Source organism: Atractosteus spatula, chromosome 15 (assembly GCF_055471065.1).
Source record: "Atractosteus spatula isolate fAtrSpa1 chromosome 15, fAtrSpa1.hap1, whole genome shotgun sequence".
Taxonomy (NCBI): Eukaryota; Metazoa; Chordata; class Actinopteri; order Semionotiformes; family Lepisosteidae; genus Atractosteus; species Atractosteus spatula.
In genome coordinates, this window is record NC_142720.1 from 7,653,694 (window position 1) to 7,671,396 (window position 17,703).

Consider the following 17,703-nt stretch of genomic DNA (forward strand, 5'->3'; position numbering starts at 1 on the left):
TTGATACGTTCCCCCCGACACTGCGACCATACAGTAGACTTCCAAGCAAAGCTCCGTTTCGCCACAAAATGGCCCGGGCATTCCCCTTGGCTCTGGCTGCCTGGAATAGCACATTAGAGACAGCGCTGCACAAGCAATGTCTTTTCATCTCCTGTTAGAGGGGCTCGGTTAACTGCAGTACTGATATATGGATATACTATAAATATACTAAGATATGTGGTGGTGTTTGGTAGCAAAAGGTAAGAAAAACATTAAAATGTTTTTACCTTATCAAATTATTTTCATTCTTAAGAGAGAAAGGGGTTTTGCAGTTTGTGTTTCACTAGAAATGATAAAACCCAAGGCAACACTTTGGGAACAATTTCTTATGCTTTTCCTCTGCTTTTATCAGTTCATTCTTATTTGTAAAACTCAATTCTGCTTACATGTGTGAAGTGCATCATCCCAGGGCAGCACATACCTCTCATGTCTGAGCACTGAGCACCTGCTCTGCCACCAGCACTTGAGCGCCTAACCTCTGCAATTTGCAAACACTGAAGTCTTGCTCATACTGTATACTGTAACTCACAACTGACAACCCACTGGAGCTCAGCAGGTGTGAGCCTGGTCAGTAACCTGCATGGGAGACCTCCTGGGAGAAGCTGAGGCTGCTGCTGGAAGAAGTGTTAGTGGGGCCAGCAGGGGGCGCTCACCCTGCGGTCCATGTGGGTCCTAATGCCCCAGTATAGTGACGGGGACACTGTACTGTAAACAGGCTCCGTCCTTTGGATGAGATGTAAAACCGAGGTCCTGACTCTCTGTGGTCATTAAAAATCCCAGGGTGCTTCTCGAAAAGAGTAGGGGTGTGTCCTGGCCAAATTTCCAATTGGCCCTTATCAATCATGGCCTCCTAATAACCCCCATCTCTGAACTGGCTTCATTACTCTGCTGTCCTCCCCACTGAGAGCTGGTGTGTGTGGAGTGTATTGGTGCACTATGGCTGCCATCGCATCATCCAGGTGGGGCTGCACACTGGTGGTGGAGGAGGGGATCCCCATTACCTGTAAAGTGCTTTGCGTGGAGTGTCCAGAAGAGCGCTTATATATATATAAGTGTAAACAGTTATTATTAATAATTATATAAGGGTCCTTACACACAAGGCCATCTCCACAGTACCTGCACTCAAAACGACACGAAGTGCAGAACAGTAACTTTCTACTAAAAGATTCTCATGACTCTAAAGGCAGCCCATTCTCTGAGAAAAACATCAAAATTACTTTCCATTAAAACTGCCCAGTAACATAACATAGCAGCATTATGAATGAGGTAATTTTGTATTTAAGTCAAATAAATCTATAAAAAACTGCAGTTCAATTTTAAACAACACCATAGCTGCTGTGGTACTAGTTTTACCACCTTGGATTTGATTCCAGTCAGGTGTGAGATCACTGCAGCAAGCAGTGAGAGCAGTGGGCAGGGTCCAAAATCCGGGTGAGACACTACCCTTGTTCTTGTACCCTTGAGCAATGTACTTCCCTGGAATTGCTTGCTAGACTGCACCCAGCTGTAGAAATGGATGCAAGCATAAGTTGCTTTGGATAAAAGGGTCAGCTATATACTGTAAATTAACAGTTGCAGTCTAGTCGATTTCAGTTTTCCGTTTGGGGTCAATGGAGTATTTAAAAAACAGTTACTTTAGTCTGTTTCACAGAGTTGAGGACGTTGGAGTGGCGTTGCTGCTCCTCTGGATCGAGAGGAGTCAGTTGAGAAGGGCTGGGCATCTGGTGAGGACCCAGGGTGGACCCAGGACAGGCTGGGGGGGGGGTTATATCTCTCAGCTGCTCTGGGAGCTCCTGAGAGGCCCGCAGGAGGACTTAGAGACTGTTGCCGGGGAAAGGAAAGGAAATTCGGGGCTGCCCTGCTCAGCCAGTCACCACAGCAACCCTCAGCAGGAGCAAGGGGCTAGAACATGGGTGGATGGATGTGACAAGGTCGAGTGGGACTTTCGAAAACCTCTCAGGTCTTAATTATTATCAACACTGTACCAGATTCTGTGTTTCAGAACTACCTGCGCACAGGTGTGTCGTCGGAAAGGGAAACACCTGGACCTCTGCAGATGGAAAGCAAAGCTCGCTGAGGGTGTGTCTGACACAGCGTCCGTCTCGCCTGGATCTGTTCATCCGAAACCCATCGCCTTCTCTGGGCTGTGCAGCGAGAGATAGGGGTCCGCAAATCGAGGAGAGATTGTTTAAAGTCCTGTGAGATGTATTTGTAGGCCAAACTATCTTAGAAGGGGGGTGGACACACATCATAGGGGGGATTGGAAATTCCTGCCCAACAGGAAGACCACCGCCTTCATGTCCATCGACACCATTTGACACATTTTCCAAAGGCAATGCAGTTTAGTCTATAAACTGGAAAAAAACACCCGCTTTTGATATTCAGAATGAATGGTGACCATCATTTAAGTGGCGTCCCTGACATAATTTCGTTGTTTAACTCGTTTGCACATCCAGCCAGCGCTTCCCAGGCATCCCAGAGCCGAGGGAGGCGGCTCCGGCACTGCGTGCGGTTTCGGATTTCATCTCATGGCCAGAGGAAACTCCTGGGCTTCACAATGGAGCGCATAACGGCATAAAGCGCCGCGGGCTGTATCTGGAATACGACGGCAGATAATGTTAACACGGAACAGAAAGCGCCGAGCCTTTTTTTTTCTGCGTAACCCTTGGAAGATTGCGCTGCGCTCCGTAAAAAAAAATCAAACTGGCGAATGTTATTCTTCCCAGTGGGAAGTGGCAGGAATTGTCATCAAGCGCTGCCTGGGATTTTGCCTGGTTTAAGGGCAGTGCTGTTAGTGAGCAGCAGGCTGAAGACGAAACAGACTAAAGCAACGCCGGCGTCTTCTTTTTAACGCAGGCCAGACAGGGGACACAAAACGCGAAGGAAGCAGTGCGAGTCTTGGAATTTATTTTTAGGGGAAACACTTTCCCGAGCGGAAATGACTTCAGTGTGATTTTTTTTTCCTGCAGAGCTCCGCCAGAGAAGGGAATTCCTAGGCAGACTGGAAAGATGTCCGTTTTCATCCGTTCATCGTTTCTGGAAACATAACAGCTTTTGTTGTTGTTTTTTTTCCTCCTTGCAAACAAAATGTTTACCGGGATGGTGAAGGTAGAGGGCGAAGTCCCCTCCATGCCGATCTCTGACACTGACAGCATCACGCACGTCAACCACCGGCACCACGCTGGGTTCAGGACAGGTAATTAGTGGCGTTATTTACCATAAAGCGTTGCGCTTTATTAAACACGATTAACAACATCGGTGTTTTATGCATGTTCTTCTCTTACGTTATATCTTCTTTGAACGTTAATAGTTTGCGGCTCGATAACTGTAAAATACTGTCGTTTTTTTTTTACAATTCAATGTCCGCACCGGTTTTTGAAGCTGTAAAAACTCGGCTTTGAACAATGTTGCGAGTTCGATTGATAAGCACAAACGCCCCTGAAAACATGTTCACATCTATTTATAGTGTTGGTTGGTTTCAGTTGTATCCAAATGTTTATTTTTTTTTGCATCTGTTTTCTGATCACAGTTACCACTACCCGCCTGAGCCAGATTCGTTACTCGAAATTGCACTACGGCCAACTTTTGAGCGAAACGCCAGCCGAGTTCTGTGAACTGCAAGTTTTTGGGGAAATTAATCGCGCGTGATGAGCACAAAAACGGCATGACCCAAAATGTATTTTAAAATGCTGAAACATGTAACACAATATGCTCTTTTAGGGAGTCACGCAGTGCGTTTATAAAACCCCTGACTGCCCTAAGGTTTTAAAGTAACAAATCTAGCCCTGGTTAAAAAAATGAAATTTCCCATGAATGCTGTTTAATTCAAATGTGTGGATGATCGGACGTGACGCGAACTTATTTTTAATAATCTGAAAATCCACACTGGAGGGATTTACATTAGAATTGTGAATTAATTTGTGATCTTCGCATTTCTACAGTTTTTAACTGTAGTACGGGCAAGCAAGCATTTTAGACGTGTCTCCTGAGTGACACGCACGCACAGAACGCAGATCTGAGGACAAAGTTGAATTTGAGATGGTACAGCACAGCAAACGTGCGTGTCCGACGTTCAGTCCAATCAGCTTTCCCAACCCGTCATATCACAGGGAACTAGAGTCCTCTACCCTGACGCAGAACAATCATTTGAAACGTAGCTGTGTTTGAGCTAATATTGTGTGCGCTTTTCCAAGACAGCCTGAAAAGTTTTCCTCCCTATGTAAAACAGTTTACCCCCGTCTTCAAGATCAGAGATGTTTTGGATTGTTGTTGAATAAACATAGATGCTACTTGCTAGTTTAAAAATAAACGAAGGCCCCGGTGCTAATGTCAGAATTGTGAATGTATTTATGCAATAAGTCGTCCCTTAACATAAAACCAGTCTATATTAATCCAAACGTGATTGGCTTGAATGACACGATTTTCCAACAAGGGAAGCCATATTTCTAGTAAACCTGAAACTAGTGAGCACATAAAGCAAGCACATAAAAAAACAAGGTTTTTCAGCTGACCATTAATAAAGTCTTTGAAGTCTGTGTGTCATGTGTAGAGCTTGTTTTTCAAGTTCTCGTTGACATCATACATACTGTATGAGCCTGAGCAGTGAATCTGCAGTATGTAGCATAAGGATAGTCTGTAATATTGTTCTTAGATGCTATGAAAGGTGTCCTGCTGGTTAAAAGACGAAATTAAAGGTGATGTAGAATAATTCCTCTACTGGAAAAAATTGGGATTTGTTTATTTGCATTTATACTGTATCGTCTTGCCATTAATCTACAATCTTAGTCTGTCTTTCATTTATGCTTTTTGAAAAGGAAATACATGTAAAAAGTGTATTATGAAGGCCTTTCATCACTGTCGTCTGCTGTATCTTACTAGTTTTGACATTTTTATTTCTGTTCAAAGGCCTTTAGTCATTTTTTGTTGCCTGAGCAGCCTAGAGATTAAAATGATTATGGAGGAGAATCGCTTTTGTTTCAGTTACTGGTATTGGACTTCCTTATTTCTTGTTAAATTCTTACTTTCTTAAAATACCCTTTTTCTGTTGCACAACTTCTTAGAAATGTTGAAGATTTTGAATTTTCTCATTTATTTATTTATGCCTACAGGCAACGCACTTGTGATAGCTTTGTGTTTCCACATGACTTAACAGGATGTTTTCTGTATAACTTTCTGTGCTGAGGCGTTTTTGCCGTGCTGTGCTGAGGCCCAGTCGATGAAAGTAAATTACAGGGTTTAATATAGAAACCCTGCTTTAAAAAACAAAAAAATTAGGTAGTCTATGGAGATATGTGCTGCATTCCGGTCAGGCTCGGACAGACTTCTGTGATCATCTTATCATTCTGTAACTGCATATTGGTAGACAGGATCTTGTCCATTTGCATCTGAGAGTCTCCAAAGGGGAATGAGGTTGAGTCTCACTTGCTGGGTTTTAGGATGTATTCCTGAGAATTTTTAGAAAAGTCTGAAATATAGCAACATGAAATTTGGTTAATTCCATTTTAAAACAGAAGCTAAAGAAGCAGACAAGCAGATTCTTTTGCCATAGAGGTATCTCATGCTGCGTACAGTGACTGTGGACAGGATTCAACCCTGGCAATGGGGTCATTAGAGCTGTATTATTATATTTCTACCTTAGATTTCGTTCTCTAAAGGCCCAGACAAGAGCCTCTGTACCAATACTTCACCCCATGATTCACAGCTTCTTCTTGCACAGGATACAGCCAGATGAGGGTTGAGAAATGCCAATTTCACTTCCTTTTCTGCAAACGTCCTGGTCTAAAATTGCGTCGCCTGTGTGGTGGATGGTTTAACAGCCAGTTGTGGGAGAACACCATTTGTTTGCTGTGTGAACAAACCATTTTCAAGGGGGCTTCTCAAACCTTCTGTCAAACAGCAGGGATCCTGGAATTTCCTCCTTTAATCCTTAAGGTAAATATGGAGCTCTATTCAAAGAGACAAGTTGCAAGTTACAAGTTGGTGAATGAGGGGGGACTTAACTTAAAAGGGCATTTTGTTTCCTTTCTTGGCTTAAAATGTTACGTATTTTGCTCACTGCTTTTTTAAATAGTGCCTGGAGTGTAAATAAGATAGACTTTAGTGAGTGTCAAGCTTCAGTGTCAAGCAAAAACATGAGTCTGGCTGTTCTGTGGTGCTATTTTGTAGTGCAGGGAACACAGCTTTGAAACATCCCGATTTTGATACCACATAGTTTACCGCAAATACGTAAATGCAAGCTGAGTGATGTAGCCTGCTTCATGTGCTTCACAATAGAGTCTTTTAACAGTTTCCTTCCTGCTCTGAAAGCAAGAAGGACTCTTGTGTAGTACTGATCTGATGTCCTGAACTGGAAAACTATTTCTGCAGAACAAAGCGACACAATTTCTCTGACATATGGGGAATGTGTCACTGGATCCTGGTTCAAGACAGTTCTCTTCTGACACTGGCCCTCTCTTGTCTCACATGTCATTTAGGGTTTAATGCATTCTAGCCCAGGGAGTAAGCTTTAGACAGAGCTATGAAACCTGAGCCTCCAATCTCTAGATAAAACGTGTTGTTCTAGCTTTCATTTGTGTCTGATTGTTCTTCTATAGAAAATAGTTGTGTTACACCCTCTCGACTTACATGATTTTACTACTTTAAGAGAATGGAGTGAGTTCCATACATTACATTGGACACAAATGATTATCTGAATATAAGTAATGATTCAGCACTGCAACAGGTGCATTATAATTTGGTTTAAATGCGAAGGATGGTATGAGTAACACATGTCTTGATTCTTGCTAATGTTTAGTGGTTTATGGCTATTAATGCTCAGGGTTCTTAATTGTCCAATATAATTGCCAGACTAAATGTTTGCAATGGTAAGAAATGAAATAAATCTCATTTTAAATCACATCTGAGGAAGTTACTCCATGCCTGAGTGTGTGGTTTATACATTTAATTTGATCTGGAAATTAAGGCTTTGTCCTTCGATCGTTTTTATGCAGTAATGAGAAGTTAGGACTCTGAATTAGTAGCCAAGAGTCACAAAACCTAGGGATTTGACATGCTGAGTTTATACTGACATTCAGTTTATTCTGGCTCCTGACATGACTTTAGCATGGATTCAGGGCCTTGAATGTCGCCAGTGTTTTTTCCCTGGTCTTGGTTTAGAATGCATCAGTATTTTGCCTGTGTGGGCAAGTTAGTGGCATCTTTTGTGTCACATGATACAGTGCGCCATTGGAACAGATGGGGAGACAAAGACACCCTTGACGGCCGTTGGAAGGCAGTGTAGGATGCTGATGGAATAAAAATATACCCATATTTTGTGGGTTCTGGTTATTAATTTGCATGGATGTAAATGTCGATCGAGGCCCAGAGTTATGATTTAGATATACGTAAAAAATGAGTCCTACAAAATAATTGCCTTCTCAAATCAAATGTCCCTGTAATAACAGAATTAAAGCGCATTCATGCATTGAAACCATGTTTGATATATTGGTGCTGTTGAACAGAGAGATGATTGAGACAACAGGAAGAACTGCAGGGTTGAATGCTGTAATTCACAACAGCTGTGCTCCTTGCCTGGGCCCTGCAATTTCTACAGCACATTTGAAGCGCTTCCTCGAATTGGGAGCAGTTTTGGTGCTGGTTATTCATGGTACGCCCGGTGTCGCGCATTAGAGTGGAGGTGTTTCTGTTTGGGCTTTGCGTTGGAGAGAATGCAGAATCTGCAGTTGTTTCAGATTCTAATGGATTTGAAAGCCTGGCTGATCTTTGTTCCATCTTTTCGCCAGGTGACCCGGTTCTGCTGCCCAGAGGAAGCAGCTCTCGGAGGAAAAAGCTCTACAGGAGGCCAGGGTACATGAGAGGTGGGCTGCAGGAGCAGCGGGGGTTCCCTGCTGAGATGGTCAGCAAAAGGCCTTGTCAACGACCTGCGAAAAACGGGGAGGTTCACAGAGCCGATTCGGGGTGCAGTGTCGCAGCAGAGACCCCAAAGCCCAGCTCCGGTCAACATCATGTTTCCGGATCTTGGGCAGACCATTCCGACAGCCCGAGTTCCCAGTCGTACTTAGTGGTACAAGAATCGCCACGTGGGCACCAGCTTTCGAATGCCGACCAGGGGGGCCCAGGCCTCGGCTATGGAAGGTGCTTCCCTGCAGACCTTCCTCAGGAGGAAAGCGCTTCAGCCCCAGGGAGCAACCAGAAGAAGCCCGAGAGCAATCGTGAGCTGGAAGAAGGGTCCCACCGTCTGAGCGGTGTGGAGGAGTTTCTGGGTCCACCTGGTGAGCCCTTCAGTTCCAGCTTCAGTTTCATCCGGCTCTCGCTGATCTCGAGTTGCGGGCCAGACTCCGCGAGCGAGCCCTCGGAGGAGAGCAGGCATCTCCCCTGCACAGCAGAGGCGACAGGAGACCAAATTGAAGGCGGATCTGTGTCCCCAAGGCGGAACAAGGAGGACTTCCTCTGTGCCGATCTGTGGAGGGACGGGGAGGGCCCGTCCTGGGAGAAGAGACGGAGTGAGGGGGGCTCTCGGGAGACCAGGGCTGACATGAAAGAGAGTCTCCAGGACTCTGACTCCATCTCCCTGGACGCTGAAGCCACGTCTTGCCTGTCGGCGGATTCCTCGGACGCCGCGTCGGCCGGCTCCTCGGTCACCTCGGGCTACGAGAGCAGCACACCATGCTCGGACCACAGCTGGGACGCGCTCATGAAGAAGTACGAAGCGGTCCTGCAGGACTGTCTCCAGGGCAACCGGACCAACATAAAGGTTAGAAAACTGATGAGAAGAGGAGGGGTGGGGTGGGGGGGGACTCTCCAGTGGCTCCGTCATTAAGAGTTCTTGCAAGAACTGGATGGAGCTCTCTGATCACGGGTTTGAGTCTGGGTCGGCTCACTCGTTCAGTGTGATTGGGATTCCCCGAGTGACTTGCCCAGTGGGGTGAGTGCCACCAAGGTCAGGGTGGGAATAGGTGTCCGGGGCCCATCTCAGCTATCAGTTGCAGAGACCCCGTGTGGACTGCCTGTAGTGAAGTGTTAAAAGACAGGTGCTGCTGTCAGTGAGAGCAGCGCCTCTCCTCCATTCAGCGCTCCTGCTCCGGTAGGGGATTTGTGATGTGCTAGAAATCGGCTGGAAGTCGGGTGGGTGGGAGGAGTCTGCCTGCACTTCCTCATTCTCCCCTGTGTGCCGTCACAGGGTTTGTAGCTAGGGATGGAAACATGAGAAACGTATGCACTAATTGGCTATTCCAAACTGGGCGAGACGAACAATAATAATGGGTGATAACAGATTTTTTTTAAAGAGAAGCCGACAGGTTCCCTAGTTGAGGTCTTTGTAAAAGTACAACATTGTTATGTTTGTGCTTCATTGTCTTACCTGATTTGGAAACTTTCTTTCACCTACATACCTCATACCTTGACTTTAATTAATGACCTGGAGATCACACGCAGTTATCACACATGGATTACTATTTCTCTTTGTATTGCTTTCTTGAGACTGACTTCTGCAATGTGTTTATTTGAACATTTTAAAAATTAAATGTTTAACATTTTTCCCATTTATTTTGTCTTTAGATTGAATCTATGATACTAAAGCTCAAAAGACTTCAGGAAAATGCAATACTAGAGGATGACTATGACAGAGGTAAGGTTATTGAACACAAGAACATTTAATTCTGAGACAAGTTGGAAACTGTTATTATAAAGAAGTCTCTGATCAACTTTGGTTTGTTTCTTTTTTTTTAACCAAAACAAAGACACTGTTTCAGTGTGGTTAAATTGCATTGTGCAGTAGAATGAACTGTGTTAAGCATTTGATGTTAAAATGAGCTTTTGCGTATACTGAACAATAAAGCTCAGTTAATGCACTTACAAAAGAAAAATGGGTATATTGTCTGAATCCAGTAATGCTTAATAGTGTCAGCCTTCTAAAATCCCAAGCAGTGACAGGACATGTGTTCCCCTACAGTATGAATTTCACTTTTGCAGCTAAAGCTGTGAATTCCAGAGAGGAAACAATATATTTGTGCCTGTTGAAGTTGCACTCATTCTGGCAATTTACTTCAAAACCTATTGCTTTTGGTGCATCTCAAGTGAATTCAGAGGATTTCAGACAGCAGGAAAGCACCAGTCCTTTGAGAAAAACAAAACAGTGGAGACAATAACACACAGAAATGTGGGGCACCCGTTCTGTATAATCCTTGCAGCAGGAAGTTGAAATAGAGTTGAAGCCTGTCTTCTGTTGGGCCGTTTGGGCAGTTTTGGTCCAGCAGTCTTTACTGCCTTAAATGAGACCCCAAGTTGCTGGCTTTGTTATTAATTCCCCTTATCCAGGTTACCCAGGCTCAGGGTCCCAGCTGTCTTTCCAGCAGTGGCATGTGGCTGTTACATCATCATCATCATCACTGACTGTTGTTGGGGATTGTGTTGAATACAATGTGTTGAATACAAAGAATAAATGAGGACACAGTGTCCCAGCCGCCAGTTATCGGAGATCTACCTACAAACGAGCTAACCAGTTTCAGCAGCTGACTAATCACACCAAGCGCCGTCGCATGTGCTGTCTTCACTCATCTTTATTTCATATCATATTTAAGCCCTCAGAACTCTCTGCTCTTCACTTGGTATTGATTTCCCTCCTGGAGAGCTCCTATCTCGCCCTTTTGGAAAACCCTTTCGAACGACCTCTTTTGGCTTTTTGGACTTAGTTTGCTCTTTGACCACAAACTGGTCTGACGATTTGGATTGGACACCTGCGCTGCCTCTACTCTCTCTCGTCTGCATAGGATCCTTCTACTTCCTCACTTGGATTCCTTACACATAGTTTGAAGTTTCTGCTGTCAAAGATGTGAAGTTCTTTAAAACGAGTCTTTAGATATTGTCTTCTCAGAAGATGGCAGCTTCTGTTCCTTGCTCGTCTTGGAGGCTTTTCCCTTCTGCTGGAGAAACGCCAGACGCAGCTGGCTCCTCTAGGATCAGGAGACCTTTCTCTGGCCGCTTGTAACGATGTCAGACAGTCACTTCCTGTCTCGGCGTGGAGCCTGCTCTTCTGATTGCCTTTAAAATGGGAGCACAGCCAGTTGTCTCCTCCTCTTCCGGCTCTCTTGCACTTGTCCTGGTGTGCACAGGCCCTTTGGTTGTGTTGCTGTTTAAGAACTCCCCTTCCATTCCTCTCCTTCCACAAGCCAGAGAAGAGCGACTTCAAGGTTTAGTTATAAACTTTTGTCCTCCCAAATTGTGTGTGTGTGTGTGTGTGTGTGTGTGTGGAAAAGAGAAGGGGAGGAATCAGAATGTTACAGTACTGCTGCATGAGCCAGCAAGGGCAAAGCGCTCCAACAACTTTTAAAACACTTTTTACATGCAAACAGTTCTTGCATTTCAAACTTTTAATCCCCAGGCTTTTGTGTTTTTCATCAAGGGGTTTTAGCTGATTAAGGCCTGCAATGCTTTGTATTGTGGGAACATGAGCTTGCGCCTGGTAAGTACTCAAGTGCACTGAGATTTCCTCTTCCTGCAGAGCTTTGCTTAAAGTGTTGGCTTGAATCACTGCTCTGCCTGTAGGTGATTTAAGGAAAAAATATCAAATTTTCTGTTATTTTAAATGTATAAGTAGTTTAAGTACAGCTATTTTCAATTTTCCTCATTGTTGAATCTTATTCCACTCATTTTTACTCTTTTTTTTTACATTGTCAAACTGTGAGCTTAACCTTTGGTTGCTTTATTTCAAAGAACAAGACTAGGCTTTTATATTTTCTTTGTCATTGTTAAACAGTGTGATAAAGCTGGTATAATCTGATGTCATTACCCGAATAGCATGGACATGTGAATGCTTATTATTAATAAAACTGAAGTCAAGGAAATTATTTACTTCAATGGCAGTGAGAAAGACAATGACATCAATGACAAAGGTGGGTCTGTCTGCTGTTCCCAGAGGTTGTGAATAAACAGAGACAGTGTGCAACTGAAGAGATTTAGCATTGTTTTGATTTTGGGTTCACAATGATCCACCAAATGATAAATACACTTTGTAATGTAAAATAGTATATTTATAGAAAGAAGAATCAAAATACACTGCGTCAGTTTTCTTGTGAAGCATAAATAGGATTTCCATTCTGTTAATTTTTTTGTTGTTAGTTTTTATTCTAGTAGAGATTATTTTATTTTTAAAGTGATGTTGTATTGTCTCAGTTTCCCTGGGGCACAAGGCAGAGCAAAGAACTCGTGGCTGAAGTTCACCAGAAGTAGTTTTGTCATGTAACGGAAGCAAGTGGAGGACCACACAGTTCTGAGAGTGCAGAATTAAAGGTGAATTTGACCACTGCTGTCAGCACATGCTGTACAGACTGATAGCAATAGTGAGGATGGAAGGCGTTTATCAGTTTGATTCAAGGGAGATTGCTTCTTTTAACTGAATAGGACATTTTGTTTGTCATTTTTTTTAAAAATATAATTAATTTTTATTGCGTGTGTCATTGTATGGCTCCAGAGTGTCGCTGTCTAGTCTCACGAGAAATAAAGACTGATGTCTCCTGGTCCTCACTGTCCACAGATAAACCACCCTGGCCAGGTGATGAGAACTTCACTGATAGGGGGTTTTCATCTCTTGCTCTTTCCTTCTGTCTGGTCATTATTGATGCCGATTAGCAGAAGTCTAGAGCAGGCAAAAGACCAGAAGATCTGACAAATAAAAAAAACAGAACTTTTTTTTTGGCCATCAGCTGCAGAGAAGTGGTATCATATTGTCTGTGAATGGTGCCATTGCACACAGCAACAGACATAATGGGCACGGGCATTCAAGAGCTTCTCAGCTTGGCAGGATACTAGGCTGCCTGTTGCTAAAAATATCCCCGTTCTGCTGACAACTCATTGCAGTGCCTAAAAACTTTCTGGAGTTTCCTACGGTATTATTTGTGCTGTGTTTGAAACCATAAGTCGTTTTCTTTTTTGTCTGTACTGTGTCATTGCTTCCAAGTTCAGATCCTTGTGAACTTAGTATCTGCTAGTTATTGTTCCGGGCACTTTAATTGAACAAATTAGTGATTTGTTTCTTAGAATATTCTTCGATTTTTACATTCAGCTTTTTGAGGAGGAAACTTTCAACTTTCAACGAGCTATGTTTGCGGCTGTATTAGTATAAAAGGACATACTGTCGTAGCGGTTACTGGTGCCCCCGACTGGCAGCTTGTGGTATTGCTTCTTTTGTGACAGCTGTAAAGACGCATTAAAGCAGGGGAAACCTCCATCCCATTAATTAAGAGAAGATAAGATCTCTTTATTAGCCATATACAATTTCTTGCATTAGGAATTTGCCTTTTGGCAAACCAAAACTTTTTTTCTCTTTAACCTCTCTCTCATACAAATAAAAGAAAACCCACAAACTTCCACAACATGACAATTTTCTCTTTTTTTGCGAACTAAACAGTTCTATACACATACAATACTGGTGTGGCTCTGTAAGCGAGAAGCTTGGGGTCAGAGCGCAGGGTCAGCCATTTATACGGCGCCCCTGGAGCACCCCTTCCAGCCACAGGCACAGATCCTTAGCCACAGAGCCACCACTCCGCCCTAAGGAAGCAGCGGTGGGATTCCATGCCAATCCAGGACTTTGAATCTGCCAATAAATGAAGTACTGAATCATTCCTTAGTTACTTAATGATTATTAAATACTTTACACATTTGTAAAAGAAGACTGTGTCATTAAAGTAATGCACTCTTAAAAATCGATAGCTCCTTCTTGTATCTATGCTAAGTTACAGAAAATATGACATATTTGGATGGATAGCTTTTATTGTAAAAAATAACTCCTTTCTTCAGTGCCGTTTCTGAACACCTTTCCTTCTTTTTCACATTTGCCTGCAGTGCGTTTGAGGATGCTTTTCTGAGTTTTCTGCAGTTTACATTGAATCGTGACTCTGACCTTTCCCTGGAATGAGGATCTTTTTAAGCCCAAGGCTCTATAGCTTGTTCCTCTGAGACCGAGGCCTTAAATAAATAATGCTCTTCTGACAACTTCTGTCTCTGAGACGTGGATTCTCCTGTGCGCTCCTGGAAGGGGGCTGAGCTCAGCCAGGACCAGTAGAGGGAGCTCTGACAAGGATGTTCTGATGTCTCCTCTTGAAGCGTCTTGCTTTCGACAGAGGGCGTCTTGGGATTTGCTGAGCCCAAGCTGTTGACAAGGAATGAGAATTGCCTGCTTTGTTGTGCAAGTGGATCCTGTGATTTCATTTATCAGCAGTCAGGCTGGGTTCGACAAAAGCAGTCATTCCTGGAAGCCTGTTTTAGAAAAATAAAAAATAATGCAGGTTAATTAAATGGGAAAAAGGTACCAGGCCAATACAGTGAAGTACACAGTATAGTACGTTCCCAGTGTGAATGGGGATTACATGTAGCAGACCTGAAGCTATGTAAATATACAGTAAATCAGGAGCAAACTGAAGCATCTCTCGGCCTCCATCTGCCCATCCCCCTTTCTTCTTCAGGACTTAAGTACGAAAGAGAGATGATAGGAGAAGGCTGTTCAAGCCCCCTTCATCCTTTCTTCAGTACAGTTCAAAGTTTATTTGCCTTTTGTGACTTTGGCATTGGAACTCTTTCTCCCAGTGTACAGATAGGTCAAGACCACAATAACTAATAACAGTAGGCGAGTAGTATGAAAAGACAGTAATCAAAATGATACAACATACAAAATAAAAATAACATACAATTGACAATATACAGTAGTGAACAACAGTGGGCATAAAAACCAACATTCAGCTGTAGGTGGTAGTGGATAATAGTCAGAAGTAGCTAAGCAATCCTAAAGTTTCTTGCAGCAGTTTATTGCTCTTCTCAGAACTCTAAGTGTCCATAATTGAATACGATATCCCGAATGAGGTCTTGCTCATGAACTGTAAAGCTTGAGTATTACTCAGATGCCTTTCATGTAGAGCTGCCTGCAGTTTGGAGACAGCCGGGTGATCCCTACTGCACGTGTTCCTCTTTCCAGCGTGGTTCACTTGTCACACGTCAGCTATTGAGTGTCTGTCCAATCCATGGCTTTGTGTAAGTCCTTTCACAAGTGCCTCCTTCTTCACAGTCTGTGTGCTGTGTCCTTTTCCTCAGCCTATTCAGACGAGCCTCTTTCACTATTTACCACACTGGTAAGACCCCAGCAGGGGTCAGTTTCTATGGAGTCATGACCTAGTGCACAGCCCACCTTCTGCCCCTTGTGTGTCAGCTCTGAACAGCAGCAGGCCTTTGATGTTACAGCATGCAGTTGCGTTCCCCGCGCGTAGATATTTTTGGAAAGTCTGCTTCATTTGGACTGTTTTCACATCTCACAGTGTACTTTTTGTAAGTATGCATGTTCATTAATGTCCCTCTGTCCTTATAAACGTAATGCAGCTAGTTTGGTCTAAATACATAGTTGGGTTTTTTTTTAAATTACATTTTAAGTTGGCCTACCAAAAGGAGCAAAATAAATGTTAAATTAGTATTTGGGTGAAACATTGCTCAGGCCTTACAAGAGTTGTGGCATAAATGAGGTTCAGAGGAGGAGCAAAGAGGATCGTGCTGACTTCAGCATTACTGTTTTTTTAAGCTTTAGTTTGCAAATTGACCTTTAGAAAATGTGGCAGTGATGTAGTGGAATAGACATTTTTCCACTTGACCTTTATGTAATCCATGGCTGCACGCGCTGGTGAGGAGTATTCTGGCAATGACAGATTTGACAGCACATTGATGTGACAGAAGCTTATTGTTTGGAAGGAGATCTGTGTTGAAAAGCAGCCCTCTGAGGGGATGGCACAACGTGTTGTTTTCCCAGCGCTGCAGAACCTTCAAAGCACTTTCTGCTCCCAGACAGAAGTCCAGTATCCCTCAGTGGCTGCTGTGGAAGGTGTTGGTGTCCCCCCCTCTTGTGAGAGTGGAACCCACTTGTGTCATGTGACACAGGAGCCCACCTCGCCCATTTTGTATGCTTCATCTTCTCACGTTTATGTGTATTGAACTGAAAAGACATGCGGTAGATTCCATCAATATTTTACTTCTTTTTTTAGACGTCGCTGCCCAGTACACTAAAGCTGACTTGACAGTTATCGAAGAAGAAATGTTTCCATCATATACTTTTCGTGATTTCATGTGGTGTTAACCTCGGTGTCCTGGTCAGATTTTCCCTTGGCTTTTACCAGTCATGGCCTCCTAATAATCCCCATTTCTCAACTGGCTTCATCACTCTGCTCTCCTCCCCACTGAGAGCTGGTGTGTGGGGAGCCTTCTGGTGCACTATAGCTGCCTTCACATCATCCAGGTGGGGCTGCACACTGGTGGAGGTGGAGGGGTGTCCCTATCTCCTCTTAAGTGCTTTGAGTGGAGTAACCAGAATTATTAGAATTAGAAATATTATTATGTTGCTTTGTGTCTCACAGAAACGCATCGTATGGTAACTTAAGATGGGAAATTAGTATGAATTTTGTTTTGTTCTGTAAGAATACCTATATTATTGACCTTACCTTCTACAGACTTGTTTCTCCACAGTCCCCTGGAATGTACAAATCTGAAACTGGGGTCCATAAAGCCCCACTCGCATAATAATACATTTATGTTTCAGAATGCTCTTTGCAAAATCTTTATCGGGAACCAAAACTAAGACAGGGGTTTGCTGTCATTCTAGCGGAAAGGTTTCGGAACAAATTGGATGAACTGCGCAGGGAGAAGAGCTCCCTGACAGCTGAGCTTCCCTCCCGACACCCTGCAGTGTCCCGTCTTCTGGAGCGGCTGCGGGATCAGGTGACGGGAGCACTGCAGGAGGCGACCCCCGCCTGCAGGTGAGTGTCCGGCCACGAGCCTTCAGACCCTGAATACCGCAAGACCGACGTCAGGCCTTTTAGCGTGTCAGGAATCCAGCACGTTCACCACATCAACAACCCCTCCTGCCCGCAAAATGGTGTGCCATTAGTTTAAAACCAGTTCCCACCCGTGTCAGGTAATGTAACCTTTTACACGGACAAAACTGACTATAGGTGTTTCAGCAAAGTGTGGATATTTGTAGTGTTTTTTTTAAAAAAAACATTTGTGCCACAAGAAACATGTGCCCTTTCCACTCCAAATGTCACCATAAAAATCATAAAGCACTCGGCACAAGAGAGGCTGAGATGTGTTATTGCACAGCTTCTGCTGTAGCTGTTTGATGGCTTTTGCCAAGTGAGCTCCAGCACACTGGAGTGTGATCATTAAACTCCTCACTGCCTCTTTTAGTACCACTGGTCTGGGTTCTCACCCACAGAAATCTAACAAAACCTGGTCAGATGTTTAGTGTTTTTCCAGAATTTGCAAACCAAACCTAGGAGATTTGTTTTTGCAACCTTATCTTCCAGTGTCATTACTAAGGGTAACCTTTCTCTTATTTTAGGAGATCGTTCTACTAAAGGGTTGTGTAATTTTGCGGTGGAATAAGAATTCAGGACTTTTTGTTTGTTTAATGCAACTTCTGACCTTGTCCTGGCTTGACTGGCTGGAGACATCAGACCTCTCGAAACTGGCGTGCCGTTTTTTGTACTGACACTGACACGTCTGGCTGTGATTCATGTGACAGCATCACTGACCGATTTTTAATTGAAGGAAAAAAGTTGCCTGCCTCACGCTTTTGAATGAAACATTTTACTAATTAAAGTGATATAACGTACCCTGCAGCCCTGACGGTGAGGC

The 17,703-nt window shown here is 43.6% G+C and overlaps 1 protein-coding gene across 1 annotated transcript in view; it reads left to right on the forward strand.

The window, feature by feature from the left end:
* Positions 1–2,732: 2,732 nt before the first annotated feature.
* Positions 2,733–17,703, forward strand: part of disc1 (DISC1 scaffold protein) — a 65,729-nt gene continuing 50,758 nt past the window's right edge. Inside the window, exons 1-4 of the mRNA XM_088934185.1 lie at positions 2,733–3,235; positions 7,821–8,791; positions 9,595–9,664; positions 16,670–16,823. Of these exons, the coding sequence (XP_088790311.1) occupies positions 3,127–3,235; positions 7,821–8,791; positions 9,595–9,664; positions 16,670–16,823 (1,304 nt within the window). The 5' untranslated portion in view covers positions 2,733–3,126. The remainder of the gene's footprint in view (positions 3,236–7,820; positions 8,792–9,594; positions 9,665–16,669; positions 16,824–17,703) is intronic.